The sequence below is a fragment of the Aspergillus costaricaensis genome (assembly GCF_003184835.1).
Source record: "Aspergillus costaricaensis CBS 115574 unplaced genomic scaffold BO79scaffold_8, whole genome shotgun sequence".
Lineage (NCBI taxonomy): Eukaryota > Fungi > Ascomycota > Eurotiomycetes > Eurotiales > Aspergillaceae > Aspergillus > Aspergillus costaricensis.
Window position 1 is genome coordinate 420,031 of NW_020291808.1, and position 18,654 is coordinate 438,684.

The 18,654-nt window shown below is 49.3% G+C and overlaps 5 protein-coding genes across 5 annotated transcripts; 3 read left to right on the forward strand and 2 right to left on the reverse strand.

Moving 5' to 3' along the window:
- Positions 1-1,001: 1,001 nt before the first annotated feature.
- On the reverse strand, positions 1,002-2,828 carry BO79DRAFT_236307 (aldehyde dehydrogenase). The gene is made up of 4 exons (XM_025684562.1): positions 2,215-2,828; positions 1,773-2,166; positions 1,254-1,705; positions 1,002-1,189 (listed from the first exon to the last, which is right to left on the reverse strand). The coding sequence occupies exons 1-4, from the start codon at positions 2,673-2,675 to the stop codon at positions 1,045-1,047; spliced, it is 1,452 nt and encodes a 483-aa protein (XP_025542008.1). The 5' UTR covers positions 2,676-2,828; the 3' UTR covers positions 1,002-1,044.
- A 2,112-nt stretch (positions 2,829-4,940) lies between these two features.
- Positions 4,941-6,299, forward strand: BO79DRAFT_191072 (uncharacterized protein; the record flags this gene model as incomplete). The annotated part of the gene is made up of 3 exons (XM_025680799.1): positions 4,941-5,304; positions 5,369-5,439; positions 5,496-6,299. The coding sequence occupies exons 1-3, from the start codon at positions 5,118-5,120 to the stop codon at positions 6,297-6,299; spliced, it is 1,062 nt and encodes a 353-aa protein (XP_025542009.1). The 5' UTR covers positions 4,941-5,117.
- Positions 6,300-6,776: 477 nt separating this feature from the next.
- Positions 6,777-8,281, reverse strand: BO79DRAFT_169328 (COP9 signalosome subunit CsnD). Its single transcript, XM_025679474.1, has 2 exons — positions 6,963-8,281; positions 6,777-6,907 (listed from the first exon to the last, which is right to left on the reverse strand). The coding sequence occupies exons 1-2, from the start codon at positions 8,178-8,180 to the stop codon at positions 6,875-6,877; spliced, it is 1,251 nt and encodes a 416-aa protein (XP_025542010.1). The 5' UTR covers positions 8,181-8,281; the 3' UTR covers positions 6,777-6,874.
- A 540-nt stretch (positions 8,282-8,821) lies between these two features.
- Positions 8,822-10,457, forward strand: BO79DRAFT_236310 (transcription factor IIF subunit TFG2). The gene is made up of 4 exons (XM_025684563.1): positions 8,822-9,273; positions 9,360-9,624; positions 9,675-9,871; positions 9,934-10,457. Exons 1-4 carry the CDS (start codon positions 8,974-8,976, stop codon positions 10,321-10,323), a joined length of 1,152 nt encoding a protein of 383 aa, XP_025542011.1. The 5' UTR covers positions 8,822-8,973; the 3' UTR covers positions 10,324-10,457.
- A 207-nt stretch (positions 10,458-10,664) lies between these two features.
- Positions 10,665-12,544, forward strand: BO79DRAFT_208046 (CCCH zinc finger protein). The gene is made up of 4 exons (XM_025682304.1): positions 10,665-10,812; positions 10,864-11,439; positions 11,491-11,602; positions 11,655-12,544. The coding sequence occupies exons 1-4, from the start codon at positions 10,767-10,769 to the stop codon at positions 12,385-12,387; spliced, it is 1,467 nt and encodes a 488-aa protein (XP_025542012.1). The 5' UTR covers positions 10,665-10,766; the 3' UTR covers positions 12,388-12,544.
- The last annotated feature ends 6,110 nt before the right edge of the window (positions 12,545-18,654 follow it).

The following is an 18,654-nucleotide window of genomic DNA, read 5'->3' on the forward strand; positions in this document are numbered from 1 at the left end:
GGCTCTTTCACGATGTGATATGCGACATTGCATATCACCCACTGTTCGAAAGGGACCTGAATAGAACGTTCCTGATGTCATAAAACGCTTTGTAGCTGCCGCAATAAGGTTGTATTCGCTGCCGGCAAGTGTCCAAATCCGAGATTGGCAAATGAAGCTGTCGAAAGACTTGTTAATCAATTTGGTGGCATTTCTTCGTCCAGGTGATGGTACGTGGACTGTTTCGTGGCATTTTCCAGCACTGTGGGACATCCCACGAGGGTGTGATAGATACGGATATGCGTTTTTGACAGTGACTTTTCCTAGGCGGCACAGTAGCGAATGGCGAGTGGTAACTCCGATTGGACTGGATTGCCCTGGATGTTAGCCTCGTAGTTACTCAACGAAGGTGATTGGAGCTGGCTTTAGCGTACCTCTGTGACGTTGACCAAATAGAATACTCACTTTACGATCCTGACCAACGGTAGAGTATACCGATGACATGGTTTCAGATATGCACACCACTGCGAATCATTCATCAAGAAGTTAAAATTTGGATCACTAAGGTCAGCAAAGACATAGGTAAGAGGGCCAGTATCCTCAAGCTGTTCTAATATCTGTTTGGCGCTGTATTCGCCAATATTTGGCTGCTGAAGTTTAAGTAATGGAGACAAGGTGAGCTTGAGGTTCACAGAGCAAACCTCTTGGCCGTGTGGCACATGATCGAAAGCCGCTTAGGTAGTACTTGTGAGACTTGTTGGTCGCCTCGTAATGTCAGTAACCACATAACCTAATCACCTGTCAAAAGACAGGCTTGCATCTATCGGAGTACTGAACTCTGAATGAGAGTAAGTAGGCACCAATAATCCTTACAAGAGCAATCGATGTCCTTTTCAGATAGAGATACGGAGAACCGTTGGAAACTCGGTAAATGCAGTTGGAAAATACTAGAGAACCCTCAGACCTCTCATTCTGCATTTGATGCCCTCGAGGCAGCAACTATCATAATGTTTCCAGGCTAACTAGATGTCAGTTTGTACATGAAGGAATGATTCGCAATTTTGATTAATCCATCCATGTCACACTCTTGGTAACCAGGAATTCCTCCAGTCCCTGGGATGCATTGAACCGGCCCCATCCACTGTTCTTGACTCCACCGTGCGGCAGGACAGCTTCGTCGTGAATGGTCATACTGTTGATGTGAACGGCACTGCAAACCATCAGTCAGTTCCTCAGTTCTTAAGAGAGAGACGCATAGAGAAGTAATGGCCTACCCTGACTGGATCTTGCGGGCCATGGCCAGGCCCTTTCGTAGATCTTCGGTGAAGACGGCCGCGGACAAACCATAGCCACTACCATTGGCGATCTTGATTGCCTCTTCATCGCTCTCAACAATCATGCATGCTGCCAAGGAGGCAAAAGCCTCTTCTTGCCAAGCGGCCATCTTTTCATTGACACCACCCAGGAGCACAGGCGCCATTCGAACGCCATTGTCTGATTGAGCGGAGTCGTGGTCTACAGATCCGTGGATCAAGTGGGCTCCACCTGCCAAGGCATCCTTGACGAGATTGCTGACTCGTGCTTTCGAAGCCATGTTCACCAAAGTCGGAGGCTGAGACGCAGGGTCTACGCTGGATGTGAGTGCCTCCTTCAGCGCCTCGATGAAGACGGGTGCAATGGAGGAGTGAACAAGAATGCGATCAGTTGCCATGCAGATTTGGCCAGACTATGCAAAATCAGTCATCGGAAGCGAGAATAAGGTAGCATATGGTGTAAGGGCGAGCTACACATACGTTCAGATAAGCGCCCGCAAGGACTCCCTTTACAGCAGTCTTGATATCAGCATCTGCACAGACGATGGCGCTGTTTTTGCCTCCCAACTCCATCAAGCATGGCTTGAGATTCTGACCACAAGCGCCCGCAATCTTTCTGCCTACGGCCGTGCTGCCGGTGAAATTGATCTTGCGCACGGCCGGGTGCTCGATCATGGCGTTAACTACTTCGGGGGCATCCTGAGGTCGGCATGATACCAAATTCAGACAACCAGCAGGTAGGCCTGCATCATGGAAAGCGCGCGCAAGTGCCCAGTACGAGCATGGAGAGAGCTCAGAGGATTTCAAGATAGTCGTGTTGCCCGCTGCAAGTGCACAGGCTGCAGAACGGACTCCAAACACATATGGAGCATTCCTGCTAGGTCAGTCGACAATTCACATGTATGAATGGTGGCGGACATACCAGGGCACAATCCCGAGGATCACCCCCATGGGCTCCTTGTAGATCATGGCACTTTGGCCCTCCTCTTCGACAACGGGGACGCTACCACAAATGGAAGTGATGCGCCCCGCGATATCCCTCAACATGCGGATCCCGAGTGGAACGATGAAATGTTGTGACGCACCCACATCTGCGCCCATCTCAGTTCGCATATATTCGGCATTCTGCTCGAGGCGGCTCTCCAAAATATCGGCTGCCTTCAGCAAGAGATCACGCCGAACTGTGGGTTTTGTTTGCGACCAAGAAGGAAAAGCTGCCTCTGCGGCCTCAACTGCGCGGATGGCATCTTGAGCCGAGGCTGATGCAGTTGTCCAGCAGGTCTGGTTGGTATAGGGGCTGACGACGTCGAAGGTCGAGCCCGTGCATTCCTCTTGACCGTTGATGATCAAGGGGATCACCGGTGGGCGGGGAGGTACAGCCATTGTAGGGTCTGTGAAAGTATGGGCGCGGATAGAAACAAACGATAGTATGTGTTCACAAACGAGACATTCAGGCAATAGGGGTATCCCACCAGGGGGTTAGCAATCGGAATTAATAGGTAAGATGTCGTTTGAAGGACTGAACCACAATCGAAGACCCTGCATTCGGTGGGAGAGTCAGCCGAGGAGTCAATTGATTACACAAACAAAGCCAATTCTACAAACACGACCCCACCTTTCCAGCTCGGCGGGGGGGAAGCCCTCACTCCAGCCACGTGTGACAACTGCCTCAGGATTGTTCCCAGGATCAATGTATTCTCCCTAAAGTTAAAATCACTATCCTATACACATATAAAACTCGCTACGTTGAGAGTGCCACCATCTTCAACGAGGGTGAAGGGCATAAACTTGGAAGGAGACCAATTCTCAGATAGGGGTTCTACGGAGTACTCTCGGGTTTCATGACACGGCAAGTCCAGTTTACGACTTGTCACTACTACTATTACTATTTACTCCCTACTCCATACCCCTGGTGTCTTACTAGTAGTCTGTGGTGAATACTAGACAGCTAAGAATGCTAAGACTCATCTCACTACATATATAGTCGATCAATGTTATGCATGCGTGCTGCACACGAACAGGGATGGAACCTTGTTGATACTGGACCAGTTAAGGTGGCTCTCCAATCCACTTTTAAGAGACCATTGAGGAAACTATTCCAATAGCCGCAACTTAATGCATTGCAAGCCATGTGCTCGCTGACGTGAGAGAATTCAAAACTGTTGCCTTCCACGTACCTTTCCTCGGAAGCGCCGAGGTTGATCGTTGAGTTTAGGTAACGCTCGGCCCTTTTGGGAACCGGCGGCTGTCGATCAAAAAAGCCACCCGTGGTTCGGCTAATCAAAGCATTTGGATCAAACAGACATGGAACGGAAAGAGAAGCGGGAAGAAAGCGGAAAGAGAGGAAACTTCCAACGATACCTGGATGGCTACACTATAATAGCCTTTTTGGACGAAGACCAGTGTGTGTGTGCTACATGCCTCATTGCGAGTCATTATTACCACCTCATCCAGGGCGGTGGAGTAGCTGGGACAGTCTGGCCGAATTACTACTGCGATGAGTGAAAATTTCTGAATGACTGCAAATAGGCAGAGTCGATTATGATTGGAGGAGCTGAAACCACAGTTCTCCAGTCTCAAGGAGCACGGGGCTGAACATACCCATCTGAGTTCCTTAGGGTTCCCGATAGGCTCTTCTATACCCACCTCACCCTTCGTCAGCCATCGCCTGATCCGCTTGTGCGGAAACACGGAATGCGCACTCAACAGTGAGTGCAATTGAATTCGCGATCGCCCTGAGTAACTTGTTTTATACTGCAGATTATAAATGAAGAAGATATTGCAGATCAATCAATTCAATAGCAGAAAATAAACTTCCGAATTACCCCAAGCCTGGGGGGTTCTTCACTGATCTACTATCAACATGATGGAGAGTGAAACACTCTGGCGCTATCACCGCCCATTGCGTATGCTCGCCACAATTAATACACCTGGAGCCAGGGTTCCTAGGCCGTGGATCCCGAGGTCCCGATACATTGGAGCCAAGTGCGAAATAGACTAGCTGAAGGTAGATTGGGATCTATATTAACTGATATTACGCCGGAAATTACCTTGCATGACCCTGATGAATTGGGGTTGAAGCACAAGTCGGGAATCACGGCGATTATGTCGCCAAATGAGTTATCTATACTATCTGGGGTGCCAGTATTACTGTTTACAAATCCAATGATGGCTTGTTCCTTGCCACGAGGGTGGTCTGTCTGTCAACATCAGAGTGGACACATTGGGACCACCCCGACTCAAGTCATACGACCGGCTCCACTTGCTTAGCACACCACGGAGACTATCAGCGTGCACTGGTGAATGGTTTTTCGGGTGCGTTTCAAAGAACCGAAAATTCCAGTTTGTGGATTGTGTGGAAAAAGAGGCACCCGCAAATGAGAGGCTTGTTTTTAAGCTCACAAGATGATGGGTCCTTTGGCTCCCTGCTCTATGGGCGCGGTGAGTATCCTCATACGGAAAGAGGGCCCATATCTAGATCTACCACTTTTCCCTGCGATCAAGCGTTCGAGGTATGATACCCTTGGTCCACTTGATACATATTCAATAGGCTTCCACCCTATTTTGTAGCTGTCCCTTTTCCTCCAATCCACATAGTAGTTCATGCTTCGGCATATGCTCGGGTTGCCTTCGTTATATCTCAGCACCCTCCTCATTTTACTTGAACATTCGTTATCAACACTCATTTTCATATCTACCGCCCAAATGGACTACGAAGCGTAATGATCGCAGGCATCATATTGCTTACCCTCGCTCAATCAAACACTCGTTCATACCCATTCTACATTTTTTAAAACCATTGTTCGCAGTAACACCCTGTCCAACATGGCTCCTACATCGAGAGGAGTTGAAATGATAAGCATCGTTACGGTGCTTGTTAGTCTCGCATTTTTAGCAGTCATCCTACGCATAGTCGCCCGATTCAAACGCAAAGTACATTTCGGGGTGGACGACTACCTATGCTTCGCATGCATGCTCCTGCTAATCGGCATGCTCATCGAACTGTCTCTTTGTGAGCTATCCTAAAGAACATTCACGAATACTTAGTATTTAACCTTGCTAATAAACAACCGAAGGGGTCACCATCGGCGGCAACGGCTCTCACCAAAGCAACCTGAGCAACGAAACAATGATGAACTTCTACAAGGTACCAACTACCCCTACCACATTCACATACCATCTTCACCAACTAATACACCTCAGATCTTCCTCGCCAACCAATTCACCTACTTCTCTCTCTGTCCCCTCATCAAAGTCTCAATCGTCTGCTTCTACCGCCGCATCTTCACCACCCGCACCTTCCAATGGACATCCTTCAGCATCAACGTCCTCATAAGCCTCTGGGGCCTGGGCGTCTTCCTCGCCTGCGCTCTCCAATGCCGCCCCCTAAAAGCCTACTGGGACCAAAGCGTCGACGGCCAATGCCTAGACGGCTACACCCTAATCGTTGTCAACCAGATCTTCAACGTGGTCATGGATTTCGTTCTCCTAGCCCTCCCCATCCCCTTGATCTGGGGTCTCCACCGCTCCTGGCAAGACAAACTCGCCATCAACGGCGTCTTCGCTCTCGGTGGCTTCGTTTGCTTCGCGAGTATCTTCCGCGTTGTCGTCCTCTTCTGGATCAATGAGTCGGATATGACCTATACCGTCTACCAAGCTACGCTTTGGACGCATATTGAGCCCTCCATCGGGCTTATTTGCTCTTGTCTGCCCACCATCCGAGGCTTGTTTCCGAGAGGAAAGCTCTCAAGCAATAACTACAAATACCGGAATGAGGTCCCCTATTATGGGAATACCGATGTCAGTACCTCGAACTTTGTGGCTACGGGTCGCAAGACTTCCACTGCGGAGTCTATTAAGTTGGAGAATGGTGTCCCGAGAAGGTCGAATTCGAGTGAGGGCGGTCTGCCCTCCAGTGTTAAGAGTAATGATACTAGCTGGCTGGATATTACTGTTCGCACGGAAATTGATGTTAGGCAAGATGATCTGCCGCGGTATTTGAGATGAGGTCGAACGACTGTGAGACTTGGTTTTACAGACCTTCTTCTTTCGCCTCGGCTTGTATGCCAGTCGAGCTTGACGCTCTTGTGGCGAGCAGCGCCGTTATGAGTGATCGTGTCGGGGTGTTTGACATCCCCCTGAGCTTCGATTTTATGCATCGTGCCTGAAATGGTACAGACCCATCCGCATAGCGGTGTCGCGCACAGCTATATGGCACGTCGCTGTATCCCTGCGCGTGCATATGCTACTACCTGCCACAGCAGGTGAGAGTTGTCTCTCTGCATACATAAAGGGACAACTCGGAGTACCATGGATACACAAACCTGAATGCCCCTTTGGCTTGAGACATGGCCAATTTTGATAATTCTCCGGGCAACTCGATACATCGCTTCCGAGACAGGTCACAGCCCCTGCTTTTCACCTACATTCGACGCACGATATAACATACGCTTCTAACGACCATCACCCACATGTATCATATACCATGTATTCTGCGCATCTGCGCATCTTCTTATCATTACGCCTGTGAAACAAACATGTCGCTAGCTAATTTCTGATTCATGGTGTATCATTTCATACCCTTAATGCACTGTCGGCTGTCCAGCTGCAAAATCCTACTTTAATGTTAGCTCACTGTAGACCACATAGCACTCAGATTATAGTACTCACCGGAAACGCATTGGTGATGCTCGTAGCCACTCTCTCCACATCTTCAGCCAAACCCTGCACCCCAGCATCCCACTGCCGGATATGCTGTCCCGTAGTCGCATTCCCTCCGTCAAAGTATATTATCCCATCAATCTGATCAATACTCCCCTTCAAACGACCCTGCTCGACCATCCTCGCCGCATAATCCTCCGCCTTCTCCCCCGCCGTGAAGTCCCCACTCCCCTGGAGCCCCAAGATCGCACCCAACGCATCAGTCGTAATATTCTCGTAGAGCTTGCTAGCCGCAACCAAATTGTGCTCAACAACAGCCTTATCAAGCACGGTAGACCCATCCGCTGTCACAGCCAACTGATGCGGTGCCAACCGCTGCGCAAACGCAGCCACCTCCTCCGGGTTCAGCAACCGATCCAGGAACATTTTCTCCAGGATAGCAAACTCATCCACCGACGTCGACCGATCATCCTTATACAGTGTAGCCAGGATCCGAGAACGCTGCGGCCCAGCCGGAGCGAGCACCGCGCACCGAATAGCAGCCGCCAAAGCCTGCAACCGATCCTGTTCATCCACTCCCGCCGCAAGACTAACATTAAAGTATTCCTGACTAGCATCGAGGAAGCGCCGACGAGCATCCAAGATACGAGCCTGGGATAGCTTGAAATGCAGCTTCAACTCGTGATCCTCAATCTTACTCGGCAGGTTCTTTATGCGGTTCAAGAACGCTTCCGCACTGGTGGTATCATCCTCCTCGAGATAGTATCTCACGATCCGAATCCATAGTCGCACCTTGGCGGCGTCGGAGACTAGCCGCTGCGAACTGTCGATGTGGATGCCCTGCAGGGCTTTCGCAGCGTCGGTGTACTGGCCTTCGGCTTCGTAGGCGTCTGCGAGGAGCTCGCGGATCTGTGCGTCTTGTTCTTCGACAGAGGTGGAGCGGGATTGGAGGAGGGTGATGGCGTGTTGACCGACGCTGATTTGGGTTTCTTGGGTGAGTTTGCGGAGGACGGCGATGAAGGAATCGAGGATGGGGCGGGCGGCGACGATGCTGATGTCTTCGCTGAGGACGGAGTCAAGGAAGTAGATTAGGTCTCTGGAGATCTGGGGTTCTGTGGATGTCGATACGATGTCGCTGAGGAGGTTGTTGTAGAGCTGCAGCTTGTTTTGGGGGTTCGCGGAGGATTCGATCTCCGCGAGGGCGGAGGTGATTTTTTGGGAGGCCATAGGTGTGGTTATATGACTAGTAGGTGATTGTGAGGTTGATGTGGGATATGGTACTCGAGTAGGCGGGTAATTGCGGGTGGAGGTGGTGTTCTTTTGATGGGCAGAGGGGTTGATGAGGTGGTGTACGTCAGGAATATGGCGTGGATGCCGATGGAGAAGTGAAGCTGGGGAGCTTATCGATAAGGGACTACAAGCACAGCACTCAATGCAGCACATCTAATTTAGAGAGTTGCAACGTTCTTTGACTACTGACCTTGGGCAAAATGATACAATGGGGTATTCCTGTTTTATGCTTGAGTACTCTGACCCTTCATGGTATACTAAGACTCCGTCCTGTACATCCCCAAGAAATACATTCCTAGTGACGGGGGTTACCGCCTCAGAATACGGATTTTCCAAATATTGTGGGAGCTGACTTGGAACAGCCGTATCTAGTAGATTGAGCAAAAGCAAATTATCCAAAAAAAATATCTTTAGGTTAATGTTAAAGTTGAAAGCTAGGACGCTGAGGCAGAAGTATGAATGGAATTGTGTTAATGTTTTCCTATTCGAAGCGCAAGTTGCCCACCGCCTTTGACGACCCGCTCGGGCGGCGGGTTTCTTGCTTGCGGCGACGCATCTTCCCCATTCGAAGCTTCAACATCGCGTACGTCACTGACGTTTTCTTTTGGACTCATTTAATCCCTTGATTCGTCGCTCTCCTGCGCCTCGGTTACGATCGCTTCATTATCTTCGGAAAGTTGGGCTACTAGTCAACACTTTTGTTCGCTCCAGTATTAGGCTGTGTGGCGCCATGGTCCCCCAAGTCAAACAGGAGCCTGATTCCCAGACACCATACATCAAACCCGACCCATACATCAAACAGGATCCCGACAGCAAGGATACAGTGCTCGCTGATATTGACGATGAAGACTTGTATGAGGATGCGGGCGATCTAGACTTCTCGGCTGCAAACCAAAGCGTCTGGCTCTCACGGCTGCCCCGGTCACTATGGGAACATTGGGCGCATCTGTCAAACAGCGCCGGCGATGACGACGAGGAAATTCAGATCGGAACAATGAGAATTGAGGGTACACAGAATGATCTCAAACGGGTATGTCTCCATCTGCGAAGAACTTTGTCGAGGAACCTCGGTTTGTGTTTTTGTGTTACACGGACTGACTTTTGTGACCTTTGTAGGTCAGTTTGCGCATAAACGCACGAGAAGACAATCGCGATATTCCTAAAGACTACCTTCTGCAACGACAAACGATAACCTCAGAGAATGTTTCGCACTTGACGCAAAATACGTACCTTTTCACGGAGAGGGACCTCCCAGGTCATGAAAATCGAATGGTGGTTTTCGGCGAGGCGCGTTCGGCGCTCTATGAGTCGATGAAGCGAGAAATGAAGAAGAAGGAGCGCAAGAAGAAATGGGAGCCCTACGTCAGAAAAACTGTACCGAGTATGTACCCTGTTACTGCGACAAAGGTGGTCTTGCTGACATTGTTGCAGAACAAACGGCTTTGGTCGGGAGCGTGAGTGAAGAGTTCAACTGCCTTCCGGTTGAGAACGAGGAATTCCGGCGGCTATCGGAGAAGAAAGCTTTGGAGGCACTCAAACCGAAGCGTGAGACTGTATTTATCGATAAGATTCCGGGCAAGATGCTCCAGCCGCGCAATGCATTGCCTGGAGAGAAGGGTGCTTTTGTGGTAAGTTTTCCTTTGCCGTGCTTATTAGTTCTACTTGACTTACAAAATACTTTCCATTCCAGCAAGCAACGAGGCCAGCCAAGCCCAAGGCCCAGGAAAACAAAACCACGCGTATGCCTCAAAACGAACTGTTGGATCTTATCTACCAGTGCTTCAGGGAATACAAGTACTGGCCATTTAAGAACCTCAAGGCGAGACTGCGACAGCCCGAGGCTTATCTCAAACAAACTTTGGAAATGGTTGCGCATTTGGTCAAAGCCGGTGACTTTGCTATGACCTGGGAGCTGAAGCCCGAAGCGAGGGAAAGCAACTACGCCAATGCGATGTACAGCGATGCTAAGGATGAACTCGCACCGGGAGACTACAACTTCGAGGATGGCTCTGAAGAGGAGGCCACCCCTTCCGGCATGATGACCGATAATGACGAAGGACAGTTCGAGAACGTTGTTTAAGGATACGGATCCGATGTAGCATAAGGGCCATGGCGTTACTTTGGGGTTTGGGTGATTTGATACAGGCTGTTTAGATAGTATATTATGAGCGCCTAGATGACAGGCCCGACATCTAACACACATTTTTACAGAACAATATCATCGAGCTGAATCGCTCAAGTCAATGAAAATTTCTTTGTTCGAAGTAGAAAATCTCATAACATACTCCGTACTCCGTAGTCATTGTCAGACTATACCTAGACAGCAATGGCATCCGTACAAAGCGCAGGAACACGTGACCATCGGCCGCCACACACCGCGTTCGTCATTTCATCATCCGCATCATCAACACAAGCTCATCTCTTACAACTCAGCGGCGTCTGTCATTCAGCTACCCAGTATAGACGAAAGATTCTACTTTGAGTGACTTGCTAACGTGGCTTTGGCCGCCTACTCAGGTTAAAATGACAGAAGATCAGGATCTGATGGCCAAAATCAGCCAGCTTGCTGGTAAGCGCATTCTAGTTATCCATAACCGTGCCGGCCTCTAACCTCCACCAGGCCAGATCAATAGGCACAAAACTCAACAGTCTCAGCCTGAGTTTCCCTACAGTAGTGAAATAGCTCCAGGCCAACACGTTTCGCGACATGTTCCTTATCGAGGTCGCGGATGGGCGCCTTATCGTGGACGACACTACTCACGAGGCCGTCATGTAGCTCCCCATCGCCACCGTACCCTCATCCTCAACAACGCAACATCAGGTACACCTGGATCGGCTACTCCAGCTGGCACGGGGACTGATACAGACGGTGAGGCGCGATCTGCAACACCAAATGAGTGGGTTGTGAAACGCGATCGCCATATGCAGCTCATCAACACTTCGATATACGACAAAGAGACACAAGCGAGGACGAAGGCGATGGAGGAGAGTCGCCAGGCCAAGGCGCAAAAGAGAGCACAGGTCGAGCAGGCGAGAGTTATGAATTACGCACAGGGCGTTGGCAGAGTGCATCCTACGGGCTTCGCGGCTCCTCAGGTGTCAACTACTGCAGACCCGTCAGCGGAGTATCAGGTTTTCGTCAACGACATACCGTTTCGGGTGTCGCGCGGTGGTGGCAAGCTGATCCGAGTGTCTGGTGCGTGCGCTGTAGATGCTCTGGTCAAGCGAACTAGCTTACCGGTCATAGATAATCCGAATACTGCCAACGCTACGCCAAAACGAGTGACAGTGGCAGGCGTCGCTTTTGTCCGGAGCAAGAACGGAAATCTCCACCGCTTGGGTGCTGTTACATCAAAAAGGTGGCGGTTGTGTTGTCCATGTGGCGAGTTTGGAAGCTTACTTCAAATATAGAAAACCAATGACGGTCAAGAAGAAGAACGCGCTTTGCCAGCGATTCACTACGACGGGTACCAATGCTTTCCCTACACGAGGCCCTGAGTGGCCCTTGCCCCCATCTCATTATTGTTTCATCTTCTGCGGGATCACGCTGATCAGGATCTTCAAACGTTTAGGCAGCTGTTACAAAGGACCAACATGTCCCTATATTCACGACCCGAACAAGGTTGCAATGTGCAAGGACTTCCTCCAGACTGGTCAATGCAATGCAGGTATAAGTTGTGATCTCTCTCATGAGCCCTCGCCCCACAGATCCCCTGCCTGCGTGCATTTCCTGCGAGGGCGCTGTTCCAACCCCGAATGTCGCTATGCCCATGTTCGTGTGACCCCGGGCGCTCCTGTGTGCAGGGACTTTGCGGTTTTAGGATATTGTGAAAAAGGTGCCGAATGCGACCAACGACACGTTCACGAATGCCCAGACTATGCGAATGAGGGCGTTTGCAACAAGAAGCGCTGCCGCCTCCCCCATGTTGATCGGGCCGGACAGATCAGGAAAAATGCCGCTTCTAAGACTGATGCTACGGGCCTTGCGGAAGAGTCTGATGCATCCAGCGAGGAAGAAGAGTACGATGAGATTGACACGGATGACGTCGATTCGGACGATCTCGATGAGGATGAGCCCCAACTCATCGCGGCCGAGTCAGATACTGGCGAGGTGTCGCAACAACAGGACTACATCCGTCTTTAAACATTCATACCCACTAACCTTACTACAGTCTGTAATTGAAGTTGGCTTGGATTTTACGGATACCCCAAACAGAACAAGAAACGGGCAATGGCAAGAGGAAAGAAAAGCAAATAAAGCAGAAAGAAAGAAACAGAGAATAAGAGGGAAATAATTCATTACATAGTGGCCAATCAATGCCTGCCTTGAAAGTTTGATGCCTTACGGAATGTCGTGTTCCAGTCGCAAATGAAGATACCCCTATGCGTTCAGCATTTTGTTTACTTGCAGACGGTGTGTATACGAGTCCGTTTGACGATCTTGGATAAATCCTATGGGTTGGTAAGGAATGACACTTGGAAATGTAGTTTTACATGATGACGTTGTGTGTTGAGACGTGAAGCTATAGGTAGCATACCAATGGAGATGAATATCAATTTTCTGTTTCAGTTTCTGTTTATTGTATGCTACATCTCACTTACTTCCCTGCTGCAGACATTGCTTCAGACTAGCCACACGTGCTGCCCAGGGTGAGTCCGGGGCGTCAGGCAGTACCCATCCCCCCTGTGTCCTCACATGGCGACCCCAGAGAGAGGGAGACAGAGGCAGACCGACGTGTGAGTCATACTCCCCCAACTTGACAGGAAGTCAGGTCGAAGACGATCAAAGCCGACGACCCCCACAGCGTGGATCCGCGTCCGATGCAATGCAATGCAAGCTAGCTCTTTAGTGTAGCGACTAACGGTGAAGATAACCAGCTAAGGGGAGGTACCTGGTCTCTGGCTGGCGCACTGCAAAATCCTAGCCCTGTCAATGGCTGCTTTACCCATATGGTTCGCATGGACCAAGGCGAGCCACGCTGCTTTTTTTTCCCTTTCCGAGTCCCTCTTTTTCTTTCTACCTACCCAACTCTTACTTACCGCGTGTTCCGGGATGGCACGGGCGTTCTTTGTGCCGGTTGGAGCGATCAAGGCCGGCCGGGAGGACGACGATGAGACGCGACACCCGCCATTCCATGCCATGCCATGCCATGCCTTGAACCGTGCTGATGCGGATGCGGATTGCGGACACCAACGAGAAGCTGCCAGCCAGGCTGTTTAGTAGTCGAGTCTAAGCTAGTCGAGTTGAAACACCTGTCCTGGGGTCTTGTTTCATGTTTGTTAGTCCCGACTTGCCCATTGCCTCGTGGCTTGCTATTACTGCCCTGGCCCGGGGACCGGATGTCCTGGCACCTATCATCAATCCTCCTACTCACGTACAGAATACATACATGTACATATCTGTACGCACAATCTTTGCTCCGTCCGACTACTACCGGCAGGGGGACCTTGCTTAGGCGATAATTAATAAAAGCTCCTTGGGGGGCCTCAGTGGCACGATGTTTGTTCCGGGGATTGAGGAGGGGAGGAGGGGGCCTTAGCGACCTACCGCCACATGCCACAAGCCGTAGTCTGTATGTATGCATGGGGAATATCCATACTGCCTACTCACTAACTAACCAACTAGGTACTAGATAGATGACCAGGATGAAGGTACAAGGCAAGAGAAAAGAAGAAAAAAAAAAAAGGCGATCAGATCACGGACCGGTGCAGTCAGTCAGTCTGTGCCTGATGACAAGCATCACCGCCAATTGGCTCGGATGGACCAGTTACGAGGGGAATGACCCAATGACCGACATTCCTTCAACACCGATATTTTGCATCTTTAGTTTAGTTCAGATAGCTACTTTGGTATCTACCCGATGAAGTGCCCCTCGTTTAGCTTTCTGGGGAAGATACAAGTGGGATCCGATAGGCAGAGTCTTCGAGAATGGTCGACGGGGTCCACTATGTTAATTTCTTTTGTTCACTGCAGTCGAGGACCGAACGGGAGATGATACCGCAGATTGATATACTACTAGGAGTTACTAGTCACTTACCTGGGTAGTGGTGAGTAGTCAACCAGGGCTCTTTTGTTCCTTTGGATGCCCAGCCTACCGCTGATTGGCGGAAAGCCGTAGATCAGGCCGGGAAACGTGACTTGGGGCGGTGTTACTGCTGGAAGTTGCTTGTTCTGTACCTAGGAACTGACTGACTGACTACAACTCTGGTGCCTAGCAATGAACTATTCCAGTTCTACAGAGTAGATGCTATTCTTACTATCCTATCCTACCTCAATTCTCAACTGCAAGTCATTTAGTTCCCAGAATTACCTCATTTGATCGCTCTCTACTTCCTGCTTCGTAATGCAAACTACTAAATTTATACGATCAGCAGCCTCGTTGGGCAACAATGGTATCATGCAACCGAGTCCGAGAAAGCCAATCTTCGAGAACGAGACTGACCGACCCACTGACCCGGGAGCTTCCTTAATTCTTTCAATTCGAGTATGACAATGTTCTCACAATTTATGCATCCTCTCTGAATAAGCCTATCGTCGTCGATCGTCCGTAAGCCATTGGCTTCTGAGCAGTGTGGTTATGATTGTGGTCGAGCCACCAGCACGTCCAATCCGATCCCTTGTAAGAGCCAAAAAGAATCACCTCAACCCATTGCTGACGGCCAATTCCCTAGATAGAAGCCCGCATGTGCTGATTCTTCAAGAGGCGAAGTCTTAATTTCCGTTCAATTAGCACCACTCCACCGGTCGCTTCTCTCGCCTCTTTCAATTGGACCCGGGGCTGGTGTACACCGCCAGAATGGCCACTCGGCATCGTCATCGCAAGACGAGCGATTACCCGGAATGGGGACAGGTCGCCAGTCACGGCAGGCCCGAGATGCTCCTTCTCCTTGTTCTGATGGCAAATTTCGAAATGAGAAATCAGATTTAGACTTGTCGACTGCATTCACGTGTCTGTCTGCCGCTGACCACCCACCCCCTTTCCCCCGGCCTGATCCTATCCAGGACCCCGGGTTGAATAACGGTCAGGTTCCATACCCACACCCAACTCTTTCTTTCCTTTCCACCCACACTCCTGCACACCGTACATGTTCGCCTCCTTTGCTGCAATTCCAAATCATCATGAGGATTCGCCTTAACCCAATGAGAAATGAGAAAGAAAAAGAACACTAAGAAAGAATACTGCTTCTAGGGTATTGTTTCAAGTTGTCTTTTTGGCTCGTATCCGATTGGGTTTGCTTCCCTTGTCTTTGTTGTTCACTGCTGATTTGCTTCTGACTCGATATCGGATGCAATGTGTTCCTTCGTCCCCTCTTCACTTGGTGCATGAGATGATCTGAACACCGGCAAAGTTCATGCATTGCACCAGCAGTAGCAGGAGCAGTAGCAGCAGCAGGCATATGTAGGGCAAGTTAATTGCTTTTTTATTCTCTGTCTTCTTTTGCATTTCACGTTCCACGCGATTGTCGCGAATAGCGGGCACCGCTGCTTTGCCGGCCCTGGATATGACATGCTTACGGACTGACTCTTTGCTTTTGGGATTTCCATGCGTACCCGATACCAATGCACATCGGTAGTAGTCGCTGCGTAGATGAGATGATTCTTTCTTCTGTCCTTGATTATACGTACCACAAGGTAAATTGCCTATCTCCCTGTGAAACGTGGCTTCCAATCTTACTCCATACAATAACTCATTTATCTTTACATAGTATACCATTAACATAAACATAAACACAGACCAGTAAGGCTAAGCCTACAGAGTAAGCACCAGAACCAACCCATGACATCAACACACATACAAACCCCAATAACAGCTCCATCCTAGCTCATCACCAACAACAACCTGAAACACCAAGTCATCAAGGGGATGATGGATTCCATCCCAATCAGGAAATCATCTAGACCGGTAAAGCTTCGAGAAAACAAACCGGAGGAGGCGAGGGGCCGTAGACAGTGTGACTCATACCCTCTTTCTGTTGCACTACTACTACGCAGCGCACATACCAACAAACCTCCGAGTAGATACACACTCAGTAGTCTAAGTGGTCGGTGACGACGTCCAAGCTTGCCGACTCGACTAACTACATACAATTCTAGTGCAGTGGGTCATGGATTCTTCTGGTCTGTTTCATCTTATCGATAGTAGATAGTTGGCGGTAAGTAAGTGGACTTTCTAATTGCTACTTCGGTCCTTGTGCATACTGTAGGATTTCGGGGACTAACTATCTATGTTACTATGTTATTTTATGTTATGTTGTTGCTTTGGGGCGGTGGATGTGGATCGGCGCAGGCATTGTTGTGTAACTATGTACTCATGCTTAGCTGCTTGAGATTTGATTACATATTGAGGATTTTCGGGATTTTGATGCCTCGAATTAGAGGGGTTAGGACACGTTGGTTTGGGAGGAGGGGGAAGGTGATGCTGTGATATCATGCTATCGGCCGAATTGGAGGGGAAGGTTCTCGGACGTCATTCGGTTCTTCGATTAGTAGTATTGGAGGAGTGATTTTACTGTGGTAGATGATGCTATAGTGTCTGAGGATATGTATTGTAGCATCACTGCGTTAAGCCAATCATGGTGGATGGGTAAGCAATGCTTGCTACAGAGTACAGTAGTACTACTCACTCACTCACTACTAGTAGGTCTATCCAGTAACATACCTACATATCTTGAAACACCAAAAGCCATATGGCAACACCCAGACAAGGCAAACCAAGGCAACGCACATGTCCAGTTAAGGCACATACCACATCTACCTCACCCCTTATCTGCAGAAAATCACAATACAAACCAACTACAGCCTCACATCACATCACCTCCAAGCTCGAAACTCTAGCTCAAGCTCGAGCTCCAGCTCTAGCTTCTACTTCTGCTTCTGCTTCCTGCCAAGCCAAGCAAAGATAGGCGCAAACCGTTTCTTGCCTTGGCCATGGGCCATGGCCATGGATGGCCATATGCTTCAACCCAAACTCGCCCTGTCTCTGCATGAGAACCCAGATCGTGCGGTGCGCACGGCCAAGGATCCGAGCGAGATGCGATGACATCGATTGGTTTGGTTTGGTTTCCCCGCAGGAAAGTGCAAGAAAGGGGGAAGAAGCAGTGATGCCTTACCTGGGGTTAATTATTGGCAATTATCAATCTTTGTTTCTTTCCAGTGTAGGAATTTAGTTAGTTGGGTAATAGGAAAAGTACGGAGTACTAGATGGATGACGAATTCTGTTACTGGTAAAGGTCAAAGGTGGAGGGAGGGACGGGATGGAGGATGCGATTGATGATAATTTACTCCGTGTGTCCTTCCTAATTGGGAAATTACCAAACATTAAGTTTTTCCCTTGTGATTATTTTCTTTTCGGTCGATAGACTGACTGACTGGATGAATGAATGAATGACTTCCATCTCGTGACTCCGCCGTTGAGATTACTTAGGTAAGACGGTTACCTAAGGACGAAACCAACAGGGTGAGTGGATATGGCTAGCCTAACAGTACTAGATACTAGTAGTCTAGTATCAACCGCCACACCACACGAAGAAAGAGAAAGAAAATGCAGGTGAACCGTCAAAAGTGGATTAAGCTCCATAAGTTGATGGTGGTGCTTATACCGAAAGAGGTAATTTAACTGACTACTACCTACCTGCCTGACTAGTGAAGCACAGAGGTAGGTAGGTAGGTAAGTCAGTGACTTGCTTACTTACAGTACTAAACTCAACTCAACTAAACTAAACTACTAAAAGCCTGGCACCAACGCCAGAATCGAGAAACAAAAAAGCAAAGAAAAACACCCGCTCGGCAAATCATCCCCAAAAAGAAATAAAATTAAATCAATCAAACCGTAAACCTGATTAATATCTGTATCTGACTGGAGAACGTCCAGTCCAAGATGAAATCCAAAGAGAGAGTGTGTGTCCGTGCTTTTTGGTTTCTGCATCCTGAGTTGCAGCTTCCGTGCGGTATGTGCATTTCACGTAATCTGTCATGGAATTGGTTCGAAAAGCACGGGCGGGCGCGGGTGTGTGTGTGAGTGAGTGAGTGTGTGTCGCAACAGAACGGGTGTGCATGCGATGCGCGCGCGCCGATTGAAGGGGCCGCGCGGGCAGGCAATGACCCAGTCTAACCGAAATGGCAAAAGGGCCCTTTTGTTTTGTTTTGGTTTTTTGTTTTGTCGTCCACCCGTGGAATGACTGGCTGGTTTGGTTTTCTTTGTGGTTATTGGTTGTGGATCAACTTCTTTGGATGGGTTGGATGGATCTCCCTTCTACGGGCCGGCCCTAACGGTACCAGAGATGAATTCGTGGTGGTTTCCTAGGTTCTCTATCGAGGTGCTATGGAGAGTAAAAATGCAAAATAAAAGCATGTGTATAGGGTGGTGCTGCTGGTGGTGGTGAATGACAATGGTAGCAAGTGAAAGCAAAC